This window comes from Plectrocnemia conspersa, unplaced genomic scaffold (assembly GCF_051122295.1).
Source record: "Plectrocnemia conspersa isolate PC_06_02 unplaced genomic scaffold, ASM5112229v1 ptg000001l, whole genome shotgun sequence".
NCBI lineage: Eukaryota > Metazoa > Arthropoda > Insecta > Trichoptera > Polycentropodidae > Plectrocnemia > Plectrocnemia conspersa.
The window spans coordinates 21,932,490-21,954,810 of NW_028277165.1; the positions used below are offsets into that span (position 1 = coordinate 21,932,490).

The 22,321-nt window shown below is 33.4% G+C and overlaps 2 protein-coding genes across 3 annotated transcripts in view; one reads left to right on the top strand and one right to left on the bottom strand.

Moving 5' to 3' along the window:
* LOC148239214 (uncharacterized) overlaps positions 1 to 13,101 on the bottom strand; it is a 52,937-nt gene extending 39,836 nt beyond the window's left edge. Inside the window, exon 1 of one of the 2 annotated variants that reach the window (XM_088183792.1) lies at positions 13,053 to 13,101. The gene's annotated coding sequence lies outside the window, so the exon portion shown is untranslated. Of the gene's footprint in view, positions 1 to 5,554; positions 5,770 to 13,052 lie in introns of those variants that run through there. The other variant, XM_088183791.1, reaches the window with a different exon arrangement.
* Positions 13,102 to 15,164: 2,063 nt separating this feature from the next.
* On the top strand, positions 15,165 to 22,321 carry Cp190 (centrosome-associated zinc finger protein CP190). Its single transcript, XM_088196185.1, has 2 exons — positions 15,165 to 15,313; positions 17,637 to 22,321. The coding sequence occupies exon 2, from the start codon at positions 17,658 to 17,660 to the stop codon at positions 21,468 to 21,470; it is 3,813 nt and encodes a 1,270-aa protein (XP_088052311.1). The 5' UTR covers positions 15,165 to 15,313; positions 17,637 to 17,657; the 3' UTR covers positions 21,471 to 22,321.

Here is a 22,321-nt window from a genome sequence, read left to right on the forward strand (position 1 = left end):
GTCTGGTACGCTGAAAAATTGAATCATCTCGACAGCGTTGCCTTGTTTTTTTATGTGCCCACGTTCGTCTATTATATTTTTATTCCCACCACTATTCTTTTTCTAGCTTTATTTTGCTAAGATTGGCGTTGATATAATTGCATGATGAAAAAAATGTTGGTTAGCAGTACGAGATTTGATTAAGCTAAAAATCCTATTCTTAAAATCATAACTGGATATTTCAAAGTAAAAATAAAGAAAATCCATGTAATATTTTACGTAGTATATCCCTATATTTTATTTTTTACGTGCATAATTTCTAAAAGCCTAATACTTTTGTTACTTAAATAATTCTCAAATGGTTCACTAAAACAGACATTAAACAACTATATAATCGTCTTCAGTTTCACATCAACTGAAATTCCATTGCTTATCCAAAAGGGGAGTAGCGTTCAAATACTTCATTTTTATTACTACACTACTGATAAGTACACTAAACTTTCAATTTACGTCGCAGTTAAGAAAAAAAAGCATTTTTTTACATACTCTAAATCAAATATTTCAAAAGTAATAAAACCGTGCCGTCGCGATGATAGCATATTACAATTTTTAAGAAGTACGTCAAAACCGAATTTTGCTTTTGACGTAAATTTTTGTCTTCAGAAAAGTGATAATTGTTTTTGCGCCCTCTTATTGACCAAAATTCAGTGTGAATATATTTTGATTAATACTATCATGTGAAAAGTCCGTAGTAATCTCGATAAGAATAGTTATGATATTTTTAAAACATAGTGTAATATCGAAATGAATCAATATGCGGGGTGAGCACAAAAATAAGTACGTCTGTACTTCTTTTTGTGCTTATTTACCCACAACCTAAGCCAACTCATCTTGGTTTAGGTTGTGTTTTGGGTTTGCGAAGTTGGATTTGGCTAATTCGTATAGGTTAGGTTTGGGTTTCAACAGAAAATGGACGTTTCGCATCTGCTAAATTGAGTTTCATAGACATTTTAGTGCAGCGAATAATTTCATTATCTATCTATCGAAATATATATCTACTGGAGAAAATGTATTTGTACTTCACTAGTGAAAATATAACTTTAATGAAAGTTCACATTCACTGTAACATGTATACATACATCGCATGTAAATAAATAAATAATGAAGAATATGAAAATACATATGAAAAAGTTAAAATCGTATAATTTTACTCGCACCTCCCAGATAAATTATATTTTCACTGAAAAAAATATATATCTACCGTCGAAAATGTATTCCGATATGACTTCACTGAAATGACATTTTGAGACTGTATTTTTTAAATATTCTTTGAGAGATAACCCGAGAATTACTGATTATCCGGGACGTCATTTCAGCTTTTTCCATGGAGAGGGGGGGGAGGTGGGACAAAAGTTGGCAAGTCAGTTGTCGCTTTTTTTTTATTTCGATTTCATTAAGATTTATAGTATTTCATTAAATGACAAGAAGTTTTCTGGCCAAATTCAAGGGCGGGTGCTCCCACCTGCTTCCCCCCCCCCAAATTACGTCCCTAGCTCTTCATAAGGGTGATAACATGCGTACATCCTTTTTAATATTGGATTGTATTATTCTAATTGATAGTCTTACAAATTTTTCACATGCTGACTTTTCATTTCTCTATTAAAACTATTGTACCTTCAAATATATGTACTTCAATAAAATCAGATTGTCTAAAAACGATGATTTTTAGAATATTGAAAACATTTTATTTCTCTAGAATGTTTTTATTTTTTTAATTAGTTGCCAGTTTAAACAATTTTAATGGCAAGACAATTATATGGTTAAATTTTCAGAAAATCTGATTCAATAAAACGGAAAATCTTGTATTATCTAACAACATTATATACAGAGGGTGGTTTTGAGATCAACTGTCGATGTCTTTGCGTTTAAGAGAGAGAGAGAGAGAGAAAGAAAATTGATACACTATCCTTACCGAGGAGTAGAAATTTTAGATCGAACCGAATTCGATCAACCGCGTTTCGGAGCCGGCGCCGAACCTAAAAGTTTGCTCGGTTCGGCGTATTGTTACACGTTTGAACTAAACGGAGCAGGAAATGAAAACTTCTGCGGAGCATGTCAACGATAAAACAGTGTTACACGTCCGCCTCTACGAATTTAATGTCGAAATGTTTCCGTGAGATTCGAACGATCGCCATTTAACGTTATAGATTTCGACGATCGAGCGACAGCCCCTTTCTCCTGCGGTGCTAATTCGCGCCCGTAATGTTTAATATGTCACCGCATGTTCGACCTTTGGGGTCCGTAATTCAATTATCCCCGAAAATGGGGGGCCACGATCGGCACCGAGTATCGTTGCCAACGTGACTACATTTCATAACTTACACGCGTTGCGGCGTTAACACATTCGACACGTAATGTCGTTACACATATTAATATTTCATTTCGGATCGAGTTACGTTTATATATTATAATTGGAATTATACGGGGATGTCGCCCGAAGGAGTAACGATTGGAGCAGATTAACGATGGAAGCTTCTATCAAAGTTATAATTCATATTTCATTCCATGTTTTGTATGTGAATTCGATCGAGGGGCAAAAGCAGCAATAGTGGTAGAAAAAATATGGAAAGTTTATGGGGAGAAGAAATTTTGGATAAGTCAATGCAGACGGTGGTTTCAGATCGGACTTGTTGATTTTTTTAACTCTAACATTTAACTCTAATCCATTCGTCAGCAGGTAAATAATATTGTTAATCTCTTCAAATATGTGCATACAATGGGTTCACACGAATCAAGCAAAAATAAACTACAATAAAGAACAAGTTTAAAGCCATATTTAAGACGGATCAAAGTTTGATTGGAAAATAATGTGACACTACCATTATCTTCAGACATTTCCCATTATTACTACCTGTTCTGAAAAACTCAGAAATACGCTGGAAGGATACTTTCGCTTTTTAGAACAAAAATTAGTAAATGTGAAAAAAATATGATTTCATTTTTAGATGTATACACGTTAATATAAAAAGTAAAAAAATGGTTTCTCCTTAGAGTAATAATAACATTTTTATCATCTCTCAAATTAACTAATAACCCATGGCAGCAAATTCAAAATAAAGAAATTGTTGATAACAATAGCTTACAAATTTAAAAAAAAATCTGACCCATATCATTTAAGTCATTTCTTATATGAAATTGCGCGTCAAAAATAAAGAAACTAGAACAGTTTTCAAGATATTGATAAATTTCCGTATTTTCCATTCTAATAAAAGCGTTTTTACTAAATTGAAAATATTTCCACTTATAGTTAGCCGATTGAAAAGTATTTTACATCAAATTAAAAGAAATTAAATTTTCTATTAACCCTTAATACAATACTTTCGAATCAGAATATTTGTATAGGCACTATATGAATTCATCGACGAATTTGGATCATTTTTAGCAAAATTTTACTGTAAATTGTACTGTAGATTATACAAAGAATTTTTTTGTAGTCTCAGTTTCTTGAAACATTAAAGACAAATATGTCCTTAAATATTATTTTTTTCACTCTCATTTCTTTTTCGATAATCTTGGCGATGAAAGTGATGAGCTCGGTGAACGTTTTCACCTTGGAATGTCGCTTTTAAGGATTTTTGGATGAAGCGATAATGGGTGACTTATTGGTTTTTCACTCGAGAAACTGACACACAAGACTAAAAAAATCGAAAAAAAAACATTTTTGCTACCATTTAGAATTAATATAAATAATATTATAAGCAATAAAGTCAAGATAATCATGAAAATAGGTAAAAATTAAATTTCTGTATTTTTACTCAAATGCTTATAACTTCTATATTTCACAACTGATTTTGATAAACAGTCGCTTATTTTCTTTTTAATAGATTGAGCTTTAACATTTATAAGAAAAAATAAGTCGGGACTATTTTTTTCCTTTGTATTATTCACAGTACATTAAAAAAATGTGATATTTTGCTGTATATTATATAAAATGGTAGATAAATTCATAAATATTGCCTAAAAAAATAATCTAATTGAAAAGTGCTGTATAAAATTTAGTTTCCTTTGATTTAATATAAATTATTTTGCAATCAGTAAACTAGAACCGGAGATGTTTGCAATTAAGTAAAAACAAAAATAAGTAAATTTAGCAATATTTCAAAAACTCTTTTACTTTCCTATTTTTTGACTTCATTTTCGGACTTAGCACGCAATTTTACATATGGAATGTCGAACATCATGGTTCAAAATCGCTACACACTAGTAAAATGAATTGACGAAGCAGCGCAAATTCTTATTACGTTGTTTGTAATAAATTGTCATTTTTTCTTAGAAAAAAATTTAGCCAAGTAGCGCAAAATTTCCTAAATGTTTGCTCGTAATAAAATTTACAAATTTGAAGGATAAACAAATAGTCTATAATCAAAAATAATTTTATTTAACATTACTTTTATATAAATAATATTTACTAATTTGGCTCTAAACCTAAAATAAAAATTTATTATAGTATTTTAAAAATATGAGATAAATATATTACAAATAAATCTGTGCCAACAAATAATTTTAATTTATAAATACTACTACATAGTAATAAAATTATGTGAGAGAGATAAAAAACTTATCTAATTTGCATTAGATGTAAAATAGACGTTTATATATATTACTAGATTGCTAAAACAATTATTTAATTTTTATTAATATAAAAGAAAAAAATATAATTTCCAATATTTTACTAATAGGTAAAAATAATAAAAGTTGTTTCTGTATATTAAAAAAGCTATCGATTTTCTTACCATTTTTCAAAAATGATGTAAATTTAAAAAAACTTGTATGAAAAAGTTAATGTTTCGCTCTATTCTAATTTCTAAATGTACAGAAACCATGACAATTATACTGCTACAAAAATATACCTTTTTAAATATAATGAAAAACAGAATTTTATCATTATTGACTTATGGCACATAGTTTTTAAATCGTTAAATTAAAATTGTATAAATATTATATTCATGGCTCTATAAAGGAGAAAAAGTAAAATTTTCTTAATATTTGCTTAATTTTTTTTTATTAACGTATACACACAAAAACTACGGCTGTAAAAATCATGTAGATTTTTCCATTTGAAATGATAGTTATTGCTTATAGAATACAGCTGAATTTCATTAGAATTGAGTTATAATAAAAAAAAAATACTCTAAAATCAATTTATTTAATTTGTGTGTGCTTGTCATATTTATATAAATGAATCTTTCATCTTTAATTAATGTGTTGTAATAATAAAAAATGGTTTTAAAAATCTAAATTATCAATTGTAATTTAATGAAACGGCGTTTAAAATTAGCAAAAGCGTCTAAACCGAGAGAACCGTCGCACGCGTATGTTCGAGGACGGGAAGGTCAGGGGAGATAAACAGAGGGCGGGGGTCGCGACCCCGAAGCCAACAGGTTGCCGACGGGCCGCGACCCTCCTTCGCCTCCTCTTTGTTCGGCTTCCGCCGTCGTATTTTCAATATCCGCGCAGACGAAGGAAAAGCTTCGCGTCCCATTTCCTCCGGCGTAAATTAAATAAATTAATTTACCTCGAATTATGTCGTCCCGATGCAGCGAGCGTATCGATCCGATGTAGCGATCGCATCTACGACGGTTGAAAAAGTTTCGCTTATGTCCAAACGGCGAAATGAGAACTGTCAAGTTGAGGCGCGCGAAATTCAAATTCGGCAAGTTCTGTTGCGTATCGATTCGAACGGCGTGCGGTGGCACGTTGCAACCCCGCGACAGCTGACGAACAAATGTGATGATAATCGGCGGCGTCCCGCGGGGGCGCGGTGGCGCGGCGGCGAAGAGGGCGCCGCGGCGCGGGGGAGGGCGCGCGAAGGGGAGATGCACCTGAATGCGTCTCGAATGCACAGCCCCCGTTCCAAAATTGCGCGACCTCCGAATATAACAAGTGAGGGTTTGAAAAATAAAAACTTAAGCCTTACTAGAGATGTTGTACTTTTGATTAATTATTAAAAAAAAAACAATTGAAATGACCAAATGAACCATATAATATTATTGTTTTTTCATATTGATTTTTGTTTTTAGCAACCGAAAATTAATAGGAATTCGTAAGTAAACGACCGCCATTTTTAATTTTCGCATAGGTCTAAATTTATTTTTATTTTTATCAGGCTATTACGCCAAATTAAACGTTTTATGTAATACAGCAATGTCAGGTTTGCTACATACATTTACATTACACCCATTGTAGTGTTAAATCTTTTAGCTGTATTTAATTATTATTTTAACCATTTTAGTTATATTTCGATATTAATTATAGCTTTTAATGTCGCAACTTTGAAAACAGATCAATGCAATTTCTTAGTCTTATCAGTCTAAAATAATAAGTTTTGGATATATATAAAATATAAGGTTTTTTCAGACATAATAACTGTCGTAGTTTTAATTTAATTTCAAGCAAACTAATTTTAAGAATTGATCTTGATTTCTTGATTATATCAAAATGACAACTATATAAAAGCTATAAAAAATCGCAACTCCGTTAATAAAATTGTTAAAGAAAAATGTAGAGTTCAAAAATGTTCTATAACAGATTCTAAATTTAAAATAAAAATGAATTCATTATTCTCTTACATACAGCAATTTACTCGATTTTTGTAACCAGTGCCAGGCAAAATGCAAAACGATTTTAACAATCGTCAAATTTCACAAGAATCCGCGACTTAATGGCTATTTAAATACATCATAAATTATTTATATATTATTAATTGAATTTACAGCACTCCAAAATCATAAACAGTAATTAATATACGCCCATTAATTAGTCTGGATTCCAATCTTTATTTATTTATTGCCACTTTGCTTAATCATTTAATGCATCAAAATAAACCGTTTGTAAAATAATGAACAATCAGTTAAGAGTTATACAAATATAAAATTATGAACAAAATAAATACATCGATTTTATAAATAAAGTTGTGTCCAATATAAGTTCTTTTAAAATTATACAAACAATAGACCAAATGATTGCATTAAAATGCTCCCATGTACCAAAATTCTTAGCATAATAAAATTGATAAAAAATTTGACAAAAACTTATATTTATAGCTGAGGCCCACAATTTATAGGATCAATATGTGTGCTTATACAATATTTAAATGTATATGTTTTTTCATAATCTTATTTATGTTTAAATGTGCTGTTGTTATTATCACGTATAAAAAACCGCGAAGACGTATAAGAATATATAAGCAAAAATTTAAATTAGAGTTTCATTTATATATTTTATTCAATTAAAGGGTATATGTATGTATGTTATAACAACGATTGATTATCACAACATAGATTTTCGTAGCTTTTTCTAATCACCTATTATTTACATACAAACTTCATGTAATGGGTGATATTTTTAACTAAAGCTTCTCATGCAAAAGTGGAAGAAAACTCATTGAAACCACTTAATGAATATCACATTTATATAAACAAAAAAATGTTTTTATTGTGTATAGGAGTGTATATTTTACAGTGAATGTGTATTTTTCAGTTAAATTATATTTTTACTAGTAGAAATATAGTTTTACTACTAGGCCAATGGAACTGTATCAAACGATTGATTTATAATTTTAAAACTGTTTTGTAACACGTACGTTCAGAACATTTTGGTCGTAACAGGTGATGTGTCGCCCTAATGTTGTTAAAACGCAATTTGACAGTTGCGAAGCGAACAGAATCAATATGCTGTTCATACATTAACTTAAAATAAACGAATAAACCAAACCTAACCCAATGAAAGTTCTAAAACTAACTGTAGTTTTTTAACTTCCATTAGGTTAAAACGTTTAGGTTAGGTTTGGCTTTGACAGTTTGGCCTTAATAGGTGATGTGTCACCTTACGACCATAATATTTTTTTCTATAAAATTCAGTGGTGATTTATAATTTTAATTAAAAAAAACATTGGTAATATTTAAATAGTTAGGAAAAAAATTAAAATCAAATTTATCGAAAAAAGCACTATTTTGATTATTATTTGACATCAATAATTCGGATTGAGTTTTTTTTTTAATAATTTAATCGACACAAAGAGCACGAAAATAAACGTTTTATGCCTGTCGAATGACAATATAGAACAGCATATAATTGCACTAGCACATATAAGTGAAATTATATTTTCACTAGTAGACATTTATGTCTACCGGTGAAAATGTAACAAAAACTTCCGTGTCAGTGAAAATATATTTTCACTTGTAATGCACTATGTTTTATTGTTGATCAAAATTAATTTATGATACAAAATTTATGATACAAAAATTCAAAAGAATCAATATATTAGGACTAATATATATTTTTCGTAACAGGAAAAAATTGAGCTTAAATTTGAAAGTCGTCTCACTTTTATGAGTGTATATAATACTAACATTTCAAATCAGAGTAAATTGATAATAAGATAAAAACATCAATATAAAATATGAAAATTCATATTTATTGCACATTAGATTATTGTTTTATACATTCAGGTTGAGTCCTTAGTTAAATGTTTACTTCGCACTAAAAATTACAAAGGATCAATGTATTACAATTGTAAATCCAGCAAATGTAAAGTTCATATTAAAAAAAACATCTAAACCTAACGATAGCAATGCAAAATATTAAGGCGTTGTTTGAAGCTACAATACAAAAATAAAATAAAATCCCTCGTATTTAACTTTTCACGAAAAGTGTTTTGTAGCATTATTCACCTTTAAATTTTATTGGCAACTACTTACCAATGCCAACACTCATGCAAGCGTTAAATATATGATTTGATGAAAATTAACCCTGTGTAAAGAATGTAATCACTATTGTTTTGTTTTCATATATATAATGAAATTAACTAATTTCTACTCAAAGTCATCTATAATATATATGTAAAAACGCATAGCTATTATATATTACATATCCACAAGTAATTATTACGTTTTTATCAATATTTTCCGAGATGTTTTCCCTTAAAAGGAAAACCCTCCCCATTAGAAAGGCGGCTGAATAACCCATTTTAGTTAGTACACAGCTCTAAATTGTAAAACAACATTTCAGCGATTTGTCTGTGCTGAAAAATGAACAAAAAGGCTGTGGCCAGTACCCCCTCCCTGTAGCCGCGGCGGCCAATCAGGAGAGGGTGGGCGGGGCCCGCGACGCTACCCCCACCCCTCGGCCACTCAAGAAGATAAGCTAATCGGATTACGACCACCATGGTTGGGAAAATCTTTCAACGTACATGCTCAAAATGTATATTTTTACACTCATTGTATTATCGACGAGTGTGGATTATTTTATTATTCATTATACCGACACCCGCGAGATTTTTCCACCCTCCAGTAAGCTTTTGTCGGGGTGGTTTTATTGTTGCGCGGTAATGAATTCGCAGAAACGAACTTTTAGCGATTACCTGATTTAATTACCGAACGAATTTCATGCGAATTTTGTTTTAACAATTTTATTATTTAAGAGTTTTTTGTTGAATCAATACCCAATTACGTGAAGATTTATATTTTGTCCCGGGTAAAGTGGCAGAACTGTGTGGTGCAAGTTTTTTTAGAAAATATATATAATTAATAAATAAAACATTAATTTGCTGTATTTAATAATTTGGTCCTGTCATTGTCTCAGATACAGAATGATAATTTGCCCCACGAACCAGGAAAGGTTGTTCATGACTAATGCCCATATACTACTGGTATTTCATTTTGCAATACCGGTAATATCGTAGGTCGATTTTTGCTCCAGTCTCCAAAAAAATTAGCAGAAATAAATATGTCATCAAACAAAAAAATGATATTGATCTTATTTTATAACAATAGACGCTTTAGAATCAGCCATAAGTGAATTAAAAACATATAGAAATATGTATGCATAAACAAAAGCTGAAGCTGAGCTGAACTCCAAATTGAAAATCAAACCTACATTTGAAGACAAGAGAAGGAAATTCGTAAAACGTAATTTTAATAAGTTGCAGGACGATCACTGCTTTAACACTAATGAATATTATTATCGTGTAAATGTCTTAATTAAAAGTTGGGATTAGGTCAGCAGTCAGCTAGATATTAGGTTAAAAGGAATAAAACAAGTTGGCATGATATTTTAATTCCTTCATCCTAAAAACATATTAGATATGCAAAATCCTGATATTATTAAATCCGCAGAAGCATTGCAAAACAGATATAATAAAGATCTAATACATTTCCCTCTTCAAATGATCATGTTAAAATCCACGTCATTTCCAAAATTTACTTTACACATATACCGGTGATTGGTATATATAATCAAGCCTGCTGAGAGGGGACAAATTCCCGGGGCCCAACTTTGAAAAAATCAAAGCAAGAATATATGTATAAAAAAGTAAAAACCGACCTCAAATAATGAATATGAAGTAAACTATAGTTGTTTGAGATGTATGTACTGATGTATTTCAGGTATAAGTTCCTTTAGCCCTTTTTATTCATACAATAAATAAAAGGAGCGGAACATTACCTTCAAATGCACCCACTTTCTAGATAGTACTTTTACAATAAACATTAATATTCAAAGAGACAGGTTGTAATTTTTTGATGCGGCTCCGTTTGTGCTAAAATTTGTTTACAAATTATTGTTGACTTTATAGCTTTTTGAACGCTTAAAAAATATTAAACATGAGAGAAAATATTCAACGAATGTAAATTGGTAGCAGTAAATTCAGGTATTCGATTTGAAAATTCAGATAGAATACCTAAGGAAGAAGCAAAGAAATAACGATAAATCAACAACAGCACCAGATGAATTATATAAAATGTATAATCGGTAATTTATTCCTAAAAGAAAATTTAGAATAAAAAAGTCTCGAATCTATCCTGAAAATACATTTCAGTAAAATCATATCGGAATACATTTTCACCAATAGATATATATTTTTACCAGTGAAATTGATGAGTTTTATAATTTCAACTCTTTTATGTGTAGTATTATATATATTTACACGCTTATCGTTATTTATTTACATCCGATGCAGTGGCGTAGCTATGGGGGGGCGGAGGGGGCGGGCCGCCCCGGGCGGCACTTGCTTGGGGGCGGCATATTCGCGGTGGAATTGTCTAGTGTGGTTCTTAACCCTGAACAAACTAAAATTTTATATTAATCTAAGAATAGCAAGAGCTTAACAATAATAAATTTATTATTTTAAGAAATGCTGATTTTATGACCCTGGAAAAAAATGTATGGGCGGCGGCAATTTTAAGGATTGCCCCGGGCGGCACATACCCTAGCTACGCCACTGATCCGATGTATAAATGTTACAGTAAATGTGTATTTTTTAGTAAAGTTATATTTTCACCAGTAGATATATAATTATACTAGCGAAAATATAATTAAACTGACTAAATGTTTATGAATCTCAATTTGACAGTTGCGAAACGTCTATTTGCTGTTTATACCCAAACCTAACCTAATTAAAGTTCTAAAACTAATTAAAAATCTTTTATTAGGTAAAATCCAAAACACAAACTAAGCCAATTCATCTCCCAGAGAAAAATAAGCAGAAGAATAAGTACACACAGACATCGCATCTCGCATATTGCAACATAGATTTTCTGCACTTTGATGTTACACTATGTTTTAAAAACACGATAGCTATCCTTACTGATATTACTATGGACATATGATATAAGAGGGCTAATTAAAATATATTCAAACCGAATTTTGGTCAATAGGAGGGCGTAAAAACAATTATCACTTCTTAAAAGTCAAAAATTCACGTCTAAAACAATAAAATCGTGTCGGCACCGTAGCAGTGGGAATGTTCGGTAACAAGCGTTCCCACTGCGACTACATAACTTTACAAAAGTAGCAACTACCATTAGAACGCAACTAATTCGTTAATACGAGATATCGGTAATCAGAAGTTTTGAGGAACGAACTAAAATAATTGCATAAAAACTACTTAATATATATAATATTTAAGTCTCGCTTGCATGTTGGTTTATTATTATAAATGAAAAAAAATATATAAAACAATTATTAAATTACATTTATTTTTACAACCTAAGCAAATATAATAAAAAATGATTAAACTATTTTTAAATTTACAAGAAATCGACAGTTGTTTTAAAATATACAACATCAAAGCACGCCTGTACGTGTCAAAGACAAAGTAGCACAGAAACTAATTTACTTACACAATAAATATTGATAACATTCTCTCATATACCTATGTAAAATTTCTGTAAAATAATAATATCGCAAAAATAATATAAAATAAAATAAAAATCAGCATCGTTTTCATGATAATATGTTGATGTATGCGTTGTTTATAGTTGTTCAATTTACATACGGTATTGTAATAATATATTCATAGAATATGTACACAGTAGACCCCCCAATAACACAGTAAATTGAGGACGTGCTATCTGGGTGCGTGTAGTTCGGGGACTAGAAAATAATCATATATTTTTTGCAATACGTACGTACAAATCAGGCGCGGGTGGTGAGATATCCTCTCTTTGGCTCGCTCACACATAAAGTAACGGGCATTCAGATAGCACGTCCCCAATTATTCGTGTTATTGGGGTTCTACTGTATTTGTAATAGCCTGCTATAGAAAAAATCAAACCTTTAATTATTCCTACATATGTATGAGGAACTTAGTAAAAATATAAGCAACATCTGACTTGGCAACCGCGTAATATGGCAGAGCTATTTCGCAGCAATGTTGTTCTCGCAGTGTGTTATTAAAAATAAAGTGTCAATTCCTTATCATGTCAAGTGCGAGATTCGAGAAAGCAAAAAAGGAAAGTGCTTTCTCTTCTTCGGAGTTTATTATGCTTTTATTATTGTTATTTCAATACAATACAATATTGTCAACAACGGCTAAATAATTATCTCCTACCGCTTGAAACTCTCCTATGCAATGACTTATTGCAAAGGTGAGTTTCAATCGGTAGGTGATGATTAGCCGTTATTGACAGGGTTATCAGAGTTCAAAATACTATATCTATGTCATTGCCAATGACATAGATATAGAAACAAAAAAATCTATAATTAACAATGAAAAAAAACAAAATGACAAGTACTTGAAAAAAACATGTCAATTCCTAAAATTCGAGGTTCTTTCGGTTATCAGTTTCTTCTCAAACTGCTGCAAACTTAATCTTAAAAATAATTATGTTCATGGCATGGCAACACCGTTATAAACGAGAAAATTTAAAGATTAAATAAATTATTTTAATTTTTTTTTTTTATTAATTTATTTGCAATTTAATAGATTATATCTACCAATATTTTTCTTCGTGAATATTTCTTGAGTTATATTGTTGTTTTAAGTGTTCTCGTTTATTTTTCACCTCACTGTTACTTTAAAGAACTATCCATAATTACAATTTTTCTTTGGCTTTTACCTTTAAAAACTCAAATAAAATAAAAATAAAATAGATATCGCATAAGGGTGTCATGGTGATATCCCAACACTTGAAAATCTAGTACAGTGGCGCGGAGTGCTCTAAAACAGTGCATAATTTACATTTTGCTTTTTATTTTGGAGAGGCTCAACCCACTGCACGATGCATAATACTCGGCGAGTAAGTGACTCTTCTACTACCGGAGATATCTATGGAACACGTTCGGCATACACACAAGGGTTGGAGTGGAACGAAAGCAACGGGTATGGCCACATTATTATGCTAAAATTTAGATGTAAATATTAAAAATAACGTGTTGTTTTCTTATTTAAAAACTAAAATATACATTTATTTTATTATAATGTGTTATTTATTTATTGCTTTTATTGCGATTTTGTTGCTTTTGACGTAAATTTTTGTCTTCTGAGAAGTGATAATTGTTTTTTGCGCCTTCCAATTGACCAAAATTCAGTTTGAATGCACTTTAACCAATACTCTTATATCAGAAATCATATTTAAGCATAAGGACAGCTATCATATTTTTTTTTAAAAGTGTAATATCCAAGTTTAGACTAACTATGGAGCAATATGCGAGATGCGACGTCTTTCTGTATTACTTTTTACTTCCGCTTATTTTACCCTGAGAGACGAATTGGCTGAGTTTGTATTTTGGACTTATCTTAATGAAAATGTTAAAACTATAATTAGTTTTAAAACTTTCATTAGGTTATGTTTGGGTTAGAACAGAAAATGGAACACTAGTGAAAATATAACTTCACCGAAAAATACATATTTACTGTAAAATTTGTATTGAAAAGTATGTTAATGTATATATTACTTCATATGAAAAAGTTGAAATTATATCATTTTACTAGCACCTGGAAAATAAATTATATTTTCACTGGTAAAAATATATAATCGGTGAAAATGTATTCCGATTTGATTTCACTGAAGATTTTTTCTTTAGATTTTCTTTGAGGGATAACCCAAGAATTTTTGGTTTAGAATCGGGGACGTCATTTCATTTTTTCCAGGAGGGAGGGGGGGGGGCAAAGTTGATCAGTCAGTGATCGTCTTTTTAATATTTCGATTTTATTATGATTAATAGTATTTATTAAATGACATACATTTTTCTGGCCAAGTTCAAGGGGGGCAAATCCCCCCCCCCCCTTTTTTTTAATGACGTTTAAAAGTTCGTAGCCAGTGTTGCTTGAAGCGTTTATGCCGTCCTAAAGATTATAAATTGATTTTTGTTGACACGATAACTGCGGTAGTTTTAATAAAATTTTCATTTTCAAAAATGTGGAAAATGACCATGTAAATATCTTGGATTATATAGTTGCCAGCTAAATCGATATAAAAAAGTAGAAAATCCTAATAAATGAATACGGAGGAATCAAAATATAATCTCGGAGAAAAAGTAAAAAGCGCAAAAATTTTCAACAACCTTTTTTTGAAAATTTGTCTTTGTCAAAAATGTTTTAGGTAAAATAGAAACAAAAAACACAAGACAGAAATATACTTGATGCTTGCGACTCTTTTCTAAACGAACTCGTTTAAATGCAATTATGGTAAAATAGGCGATCTGTCGCAATCGAGCGAAACAAAAACAATATGTAAATAAATAAATGATAATTAAATAGAGCGCCATCTTTGAAAAAAATGATGATGAAATTGCGTCCCCATAAAATAAAATACGCGTCGAAAGGAAAGGTTAATTGTTTCGGGCGTCGGCCGCCAGAGCTAGAGACGGACGCTTCGCTACGATCGATAGCAAAAGCTTCTACCGCTCGCCGCAGGAGGTCGCTACCGAGGCGCTGACGTCAAAGCGGCTCCGCGAGATTTGACGCCGAAAACGCCGGCGACGCCCCCGGGACCGGGCCCCCGAGTCGTTCGAGATGCGCCCCGAGAAGGCCTGACCTTCGGAATTCGCCCGGGTACGCACAAATCACGACCGTTACGTGTCGCGGGATTGAGGTTAAGTGATCGGAATTCGCGTCTCCGCCCCTCCGCCCCTCCGCCCCTCTGACCCTCGGCTCCTCGGCTTCTCGATCTGTCCGATCGAAACGACTCACATTTTTCGCTAAGCGGCAAAATAAATTCTTTAAAACAGAAGTAAACGGTTTACTGTCCTTACCCATTAAATATACATATTTATTTTTTGTGTCAATAGACGTTCGTCTATTTTATGTTTTAGAACCCCCACTCTATCACATATATATCTATACAATCATACTTTTGATGAGTCAACCTATCTTTCGATGGTCAGATGCAACTAAAACCAATAGTAATTTATTGCCCTACGAAGTAAGTATTTGCTTGATGGACATCTCCGAGGTCGAGTTGTGAAACAGGAATGTCGTGACTTTACTGTGCTTTTTGTCTTCTGGTGATATATTGTTTCATTCAATGCACTGGAGAATCTTGGCTTGTTATTTATGGTAAACCCATTTTTTCTAATCGTAATGGTGGCCTTTGTGTGATCCCACTATTGTCTAGTTTATCCTTATTGATGAATGATTATTTTTGGTCATAGATTTTAAGGTGAGTTTCAAAAATATGATCATCGTCCAAACAATTTGTGATGAAATAACTCGATTGTTTGGAAATGAGCCTTGTCGCTCAATGATTTTCTTAAATAATTAGTGGTTGTCTAAGATCTACAGGCTTTATTTCATTTCAGACGATCTTTTTGTAAAATATGTGTCATCAAGTGCCTAATTGCTCTGCACTTTTTTTAACGACACAAGATTTGTTTTTTATTCTGACCCAAAGTTGATTTAGATTCAGACCATTTAATTTGTTGCTATTTTTCTGTAGATGACAACAAGAGATGGCTTAAATTTCTCATAACAATTTTTGTTTACTAGAGCTTTTAATTCATGATCTTAACAAAATACCAACGTTGCAACGTCAGTATTATTATCTCATGTTTCACGAGGGGCAAAAGAATACTAATCATAGATCGCCAATTTCTTAGATCTTTTAGGATAAATGAATCATCATTTATTTGGCTTTCATAAAAACATCCTAATATCTGTGAGAAACAACTATTATTGACCAAAACTCGGTGGCAAACTTTTCTTGCCAAACTCCTCAGCTCCTACATTTGATGCACTTGAATCCCAGGTCTATAGACACCTTTTACTTATTCTGCAGCTATCTTTAACTTGAAGATAATCAATACATTTATTCATTCCGAAGCACAGAGCTGTCTTAAATATGTATTTTAAAGTGGATCTTCTTCAAATCAAATAGTTTGTAATCACTTATCCTTTTGTTTTCGACGTATTAAAAATTATTGCATAAATAAGTAGACATCTGTTAAATGCTTTATATCAACTTTTCCAACTCACTTGAAAAGTATCGGACAAACACCAAGATCACTGCCAAATACAAAGGATAGTGCCGGTGAATATTCTTAATTATAATAAATTCATAATTATACATTCCATATAATAACGCATTGGCAATTTTATTCAATTCGATTTTGAACCACCTTTACGCAGATATCCAACAGTTTTGGTGCAAGCGAGATATTTTATAAACTATTTCTAAAATAAATAATTGTTAATTTAATTCTGATCTACCTATAATTTTGTTTTGATCCTGAATAATATAATTACGACTAGGCTGTTAATAAAATCTGACCGAGATTTGATTTTTATTCTGACCCAAAGTTGATTTAAATTCTGACCATTTAATTTGTTGCCATTTAAATATGCGGATCATTTGTGCACACGGGCTCACAAAATATAGATTCACTGACTGAGTTGGCAAAAGAATACTTTCACTGGGAAATACAGATTCACTGTAACATACGTAATATAAGAGTTTAAAATCATTCTTGTTATTATGGTGAACACAACTTTTTTCCAATATTTTACAGATCGTCGTTCATCCATATATACACAATTTATTGTATCTCATGTGTATGCCATTATTTCACATTCATCACTTTCACTGTCTGTTATCATGAAGGTTTAAAATAAATTGAATAATTTTACAAAGACAATAATCGATGCAACCACCGAATGTTCTTTATTACTGCTAAAAATAAATCAAAAGGTCAAAAACTGTCTGGATTTTATAGTACATCTTGCTCGCGCACTCGTGTGATCAAGCAAGAGAGAAAGATACTAACAATTACTCGCTGACTAAATAAAGATACTGCAAACTTTTCACGTTTTTGTAGTAGTAGTTCTTCCTTCCTCAGATTAAATTTCATTTTACATGTCTGATTATTTTTTTCATTTTTAGGTCAATATCGACGACGCAAAAATGGCCGAAGTGAAACAAGTCAAAGTTAACAACTGGGCCCTCTTCTTCCTCCAGAGGCTCAAGTCCTTCTTCAATCGGACCGACCATTGCGATCTCACCTTGCAGTTCCAGGACAACGCGCAGCTCAAAGTGCACCGGCTCGTCCTGAGCACTTGCACTAAGTACTTCGAGGTTCTCGAACGCACCTGCGAGATGTACGACAACTGCCTTATCATGCCCGATTATCTTCAAGCAGACGTAGTCGTTCCCATTATTAACTTCATGTACACGGGTCAGCTCGAGTACGAATACAATCTGTATGATCGTCTCCATTCGACCGCTCTCTTGATGAGCATGAACGTGCTGGTCAAGCTCCTCGACGCGCAGAAGGCTTCGCTGCCCGAGAGGACCGAGCCCGTCAAGAAAGAGATGATCTTGATGAACACGCAGCTGGCTAACAGATCGGCGGCAGCTAACAGATCCACTGGCGACGAGTTCCACTTTGAAAAATCGCACATAGCTCCCAGTCGCAAATACGGCCCGGCGTCGAGGTTCAGGAACGACGGGTCGTCGAAAGCCAGCTCGATATCGGAAATCGACGTCGCTCGGCCGACGCGATACGAACTCCCCGAGGGACTTGACAACGACGATCTGCTGGAGACTTCGTTCGCCGACATAAGCTACGAAAGTCTTCCCATTATTAAACCTCTCAAGAGAGAAAACACCACGGCGGTCAACATATACGACGAAGCGTCGACGTCGAGAAGGTTCGAAGAGCTCAAAAGGGGAGTCTCGTATAAAAGGCCGAGATTATCTCCTGAATCTCACGAATCAAAACGAATCGACTTGGAACAGGTGAACGAATACGCTTACCAACAAAAGCTCAGATCGGAATATGCCAGTCGCGACGATTACGACGATGACGTTTCCGATTCCTTCCAGCCCGAGTACAAGAGGTCGCCTTCCACGGCGCCGCAGAAGAAGACTTCCGATAATCTCTTCAGCCACATCAGCAAATATGGAATAACGCCGAAAGAGGCGCCAAAGTCTTCCGAGAAATCGAATATATTGCTCAATCACGCAAAGATAATCAGCGAGGTTCTCAAGAAATATCCGCATCTCGTCAAGACTAACAAAAATATTAAATTAAAGATTATGACTGACAAAGAGACTAACTCTTCACAGAGCTACGTGTTCGAGTCGAACAAGAAGTCGTACGTACCGTCTTTCGAATCCAATAAAAAATCATACAACTCGCCTACTAACGCGCCCATGTCGAAGGGCCTGTCTTCAGACTGGACGTACGTACCCAGAAACGCAAACGCCGAAGCCATGGCGAATCTGGTAGCGCTAGGGGTCGAAAACACGACTGGGCCGTGGCTCTGCCTCTTGTGCGGCACTTCGACGAAGGCTCTTAAATTCTTCACATACAACAAATACTATAGGCATCTAATAGACCACCATAAAGAAAAGTTGCATCCGAAGATATGCGAATATTGTGGATTCAAATCAGGCAAGCGCAATCATCTGCTGCATCACATGTACACCAAGCATGATATCCCTCCGCCTCCCAACTATCACTTCCCCAAGTGTAACGTATGTTCGTACGTAGCCTTAACTGAAGCGTTCTTGATCAAGCACAAACTCTCCCATATGGATAGCAAAGATTTCACATGCAGCGTTTGCAATTGCGCATATAGAACCCGTCCCCAGTTGCTCAATCACATACACACGTCCGGACACAAGATCAGTCCCGACAGGCGAATCTCCACCAAATGCGTCTACTGCAACAAGGTGTTCTTGAGAGAAGCCAATCTATATACGCATTTGAAACTCGCTCATAAAGAATTGGCCAGGAGCGATGGCATAATAGATAATTCGGACGAAGACGACGAGGACAACAAATACGTACAAAACGTCTCGTATGAGTTCGGCAGCGATCCACAGGAAGAAGAATACCTCGAGATCAAAGACGAGCACAATGGAAAAATATTGATTCCGCAAAAATTGATAAATAACGAACTGTACTCCAAAAACAGAAAGAGAGTCGATGAATACGAGATGACCGAGAAGGAATACAATACGATGGAGCCGATGCATATCATGGAAACCGAGGAACAGTCCAAAGCAGAATCGACAGAAAGCATGGGCAGAAGTATATCGTCGAGTATTAATCTCGTCGATGTAGTTGTTTTGAACGAGAACGAATACATTATTCCCGATTCGAACAGCCAACGAACAGAGTGTAAATCTGAAAATGTAGTTTTATCCAATGCGATCGAACAGCAGAGTTTGAATGTAAATGCGCAATCGAAAGTGTTAAAGATCAACACTATGAATCCGACACAAAAATTAGGACAGTCCATTCAAAACCTTATCAATTCGTCCCCGAATCAACCTGTTCATATTGTCATATCGGGAAATCAACAATACAAAGTTGTGACATCTGCGCCACAGGTGTACGCGAATACGACTAAAACCGTCTCGGGAGTAGTAGATTCTGTGAAAAGCGAACAGTCAAAAGTATCCGAACAAGTCGTGATGATGAACGAAGAAGACTTCCAGGCAGCTTGTTCGCAGTCTAATAGCGACTCAAATATTCTCGTTATGTGCAGTCAAAACGAAGAAGACAGCAAACAATTTTTGCAAGATAATTTGCAGCAATATGATTCGAATTCACAAGAGATCGAAGCGCATATGGAACAGATTCACGCGGAGACTGAAGACCAGCAAGTCGTCGCCGAACAAGATCTTGTACACGAGACTGTCGAACAAGATCTTGAACACGAGACGATCGAAGAACAAGATGTAGTTCACGAGACCGTCGAACAAGATCTTGTTCATGAGACCGTCGAACAAGATCTTGTCCACGAGACCGTCGAACATTGGCAGGAAGAAACCGTCGAAAACGTATCTTTGGAAGCTAAAGAAATCGACGAAGAACATCTGCAAACTTGCGTTACAGAAGAGTCGCAAAATTCGATAGGAGAAGACAAAATAGAATATATGTTAGAATCTAATGAGACCGAACACATCATACAGGAACATCCGGATATGCCATCGGAGACAGCCGAAGTTATCGTCACCTCGAACGACACCGAGAAGCAAGAGGATCTAATCGAACATTTGGGCGAAAACATCAATGGAATTGTAGAATCTACGAATAATTCTGTTGAAGAATGCGAGAGCGAGCTTACAATTCAGGACGAATCGCCGATGGAGACTGAGGAATGCATTGAAATGAATGATTCGCACAATTACGCTTTACAGAGTAAAGACAGCGACGTTCAGGATGGAATCGCACACAACATGGAATGCGTCGAAAAGAAAATCGCGGAGAACGAGTATTTGACCGAAAATTTAATATTAGAAGATTCGATGACTACGAATGCGAGTATGTCTACGGAAGTTGAAGAATCGATTGAAAATATCGAGGAAGAGATCAAAAAACAGAACCAGGGTCAAATGTGCGAACAGGACAGTAAAGAAGAGGATGCCAACGTTAATAATAATGAAACGATTTGTGCCGATAACGATAAAGAAGATGTAGATGTAAGCATGGAAGAAATAATTTCCGAAGAACAGACTGAATCTGAAGTAAAAACTGACGGTAACGATTTATCGCCGATAATAACAAAGAACAATAAGGATGAAGTTTTGCATGCAGAGAAGACGAAAACGGTGGAGGAAATATCGCATTTATTAAACGAATGGGAAGATAATGACTCTCAAACGGAGATCGTAGACGATAAGGACTCGACGTCAGATGTCGGTTTGAAAGATCCACATATTGAAAAACTGGTGAGCGATTGGGACGAAGAAGAAGAGAAATAATATTGACCTATACAAAATGTAAACGAATACAAAGTTGTACTAGTGTATAATCACTTATTTTAATAAGGATTCGTTGTAATGTAAAGTTTGTATTTAAACATTAGGGTTTTATAAAAGGTACAAAGGAGTATCTTCCTCTTTTTATATATACTACATATATAAATTTTTTGCAAGTTTTTTTTATTCATATATAGCAATATACAATTCCTTAGACGTATATATATTTGTTTTTATAGGTTGACGATTGGGAGTAGTTATATTTTATTTTTCAGCAATTAGATTTATTAAGATAGTTATATTAGATTAAATTTATGTTTTTTTTTTACTATTGGTTATAATGTTACATCCAGTGGTGGCCTCTCATTGTAGCTTTACAATATAAAGAAAATTTAATCGAATGTACGTATATATAAATAATATATGACAAAAAAAAAACAATATTTGAGCATATCCATTATATTTAACTTTTGCGTATGTAGTATAGAGAGACAATGGATTTGTAAAAGTGACACCATAAGAATTGTATTATCCTAATGTGTTGATGGAATGAGCTAAATGTTGGATTTAGTCAACCGCGTTTCTCAAGTCTATCTGAGATTAAACATGTACAAAACAATAAATGCATGTTTTGATTTTTTAAACATTTACAGTCGCCTTATAATTTTCTTGCATTTATTCGTTTCATTTTTATTTGTCTATGTATGACTTCAACGTGTATTATACAGATATTGATATGTGGAAATGCGAATATTTTATCGAACTATTTACATATGTATTTTTTTAAACAATATTAGATTATGGGAATGGTTAATAATTTAATAAATAAGTTGAAAATAAAAATTTAAACCAAA

Coding starts and splice junctions, on each gene's coding strand:
- Cp190 (XM_088196185.1), top strand. CDS start 17,658: ATGGCCGAAGTGAAACAAGTCAAAGTTAACAACTGGGCCCTCTTCTTC.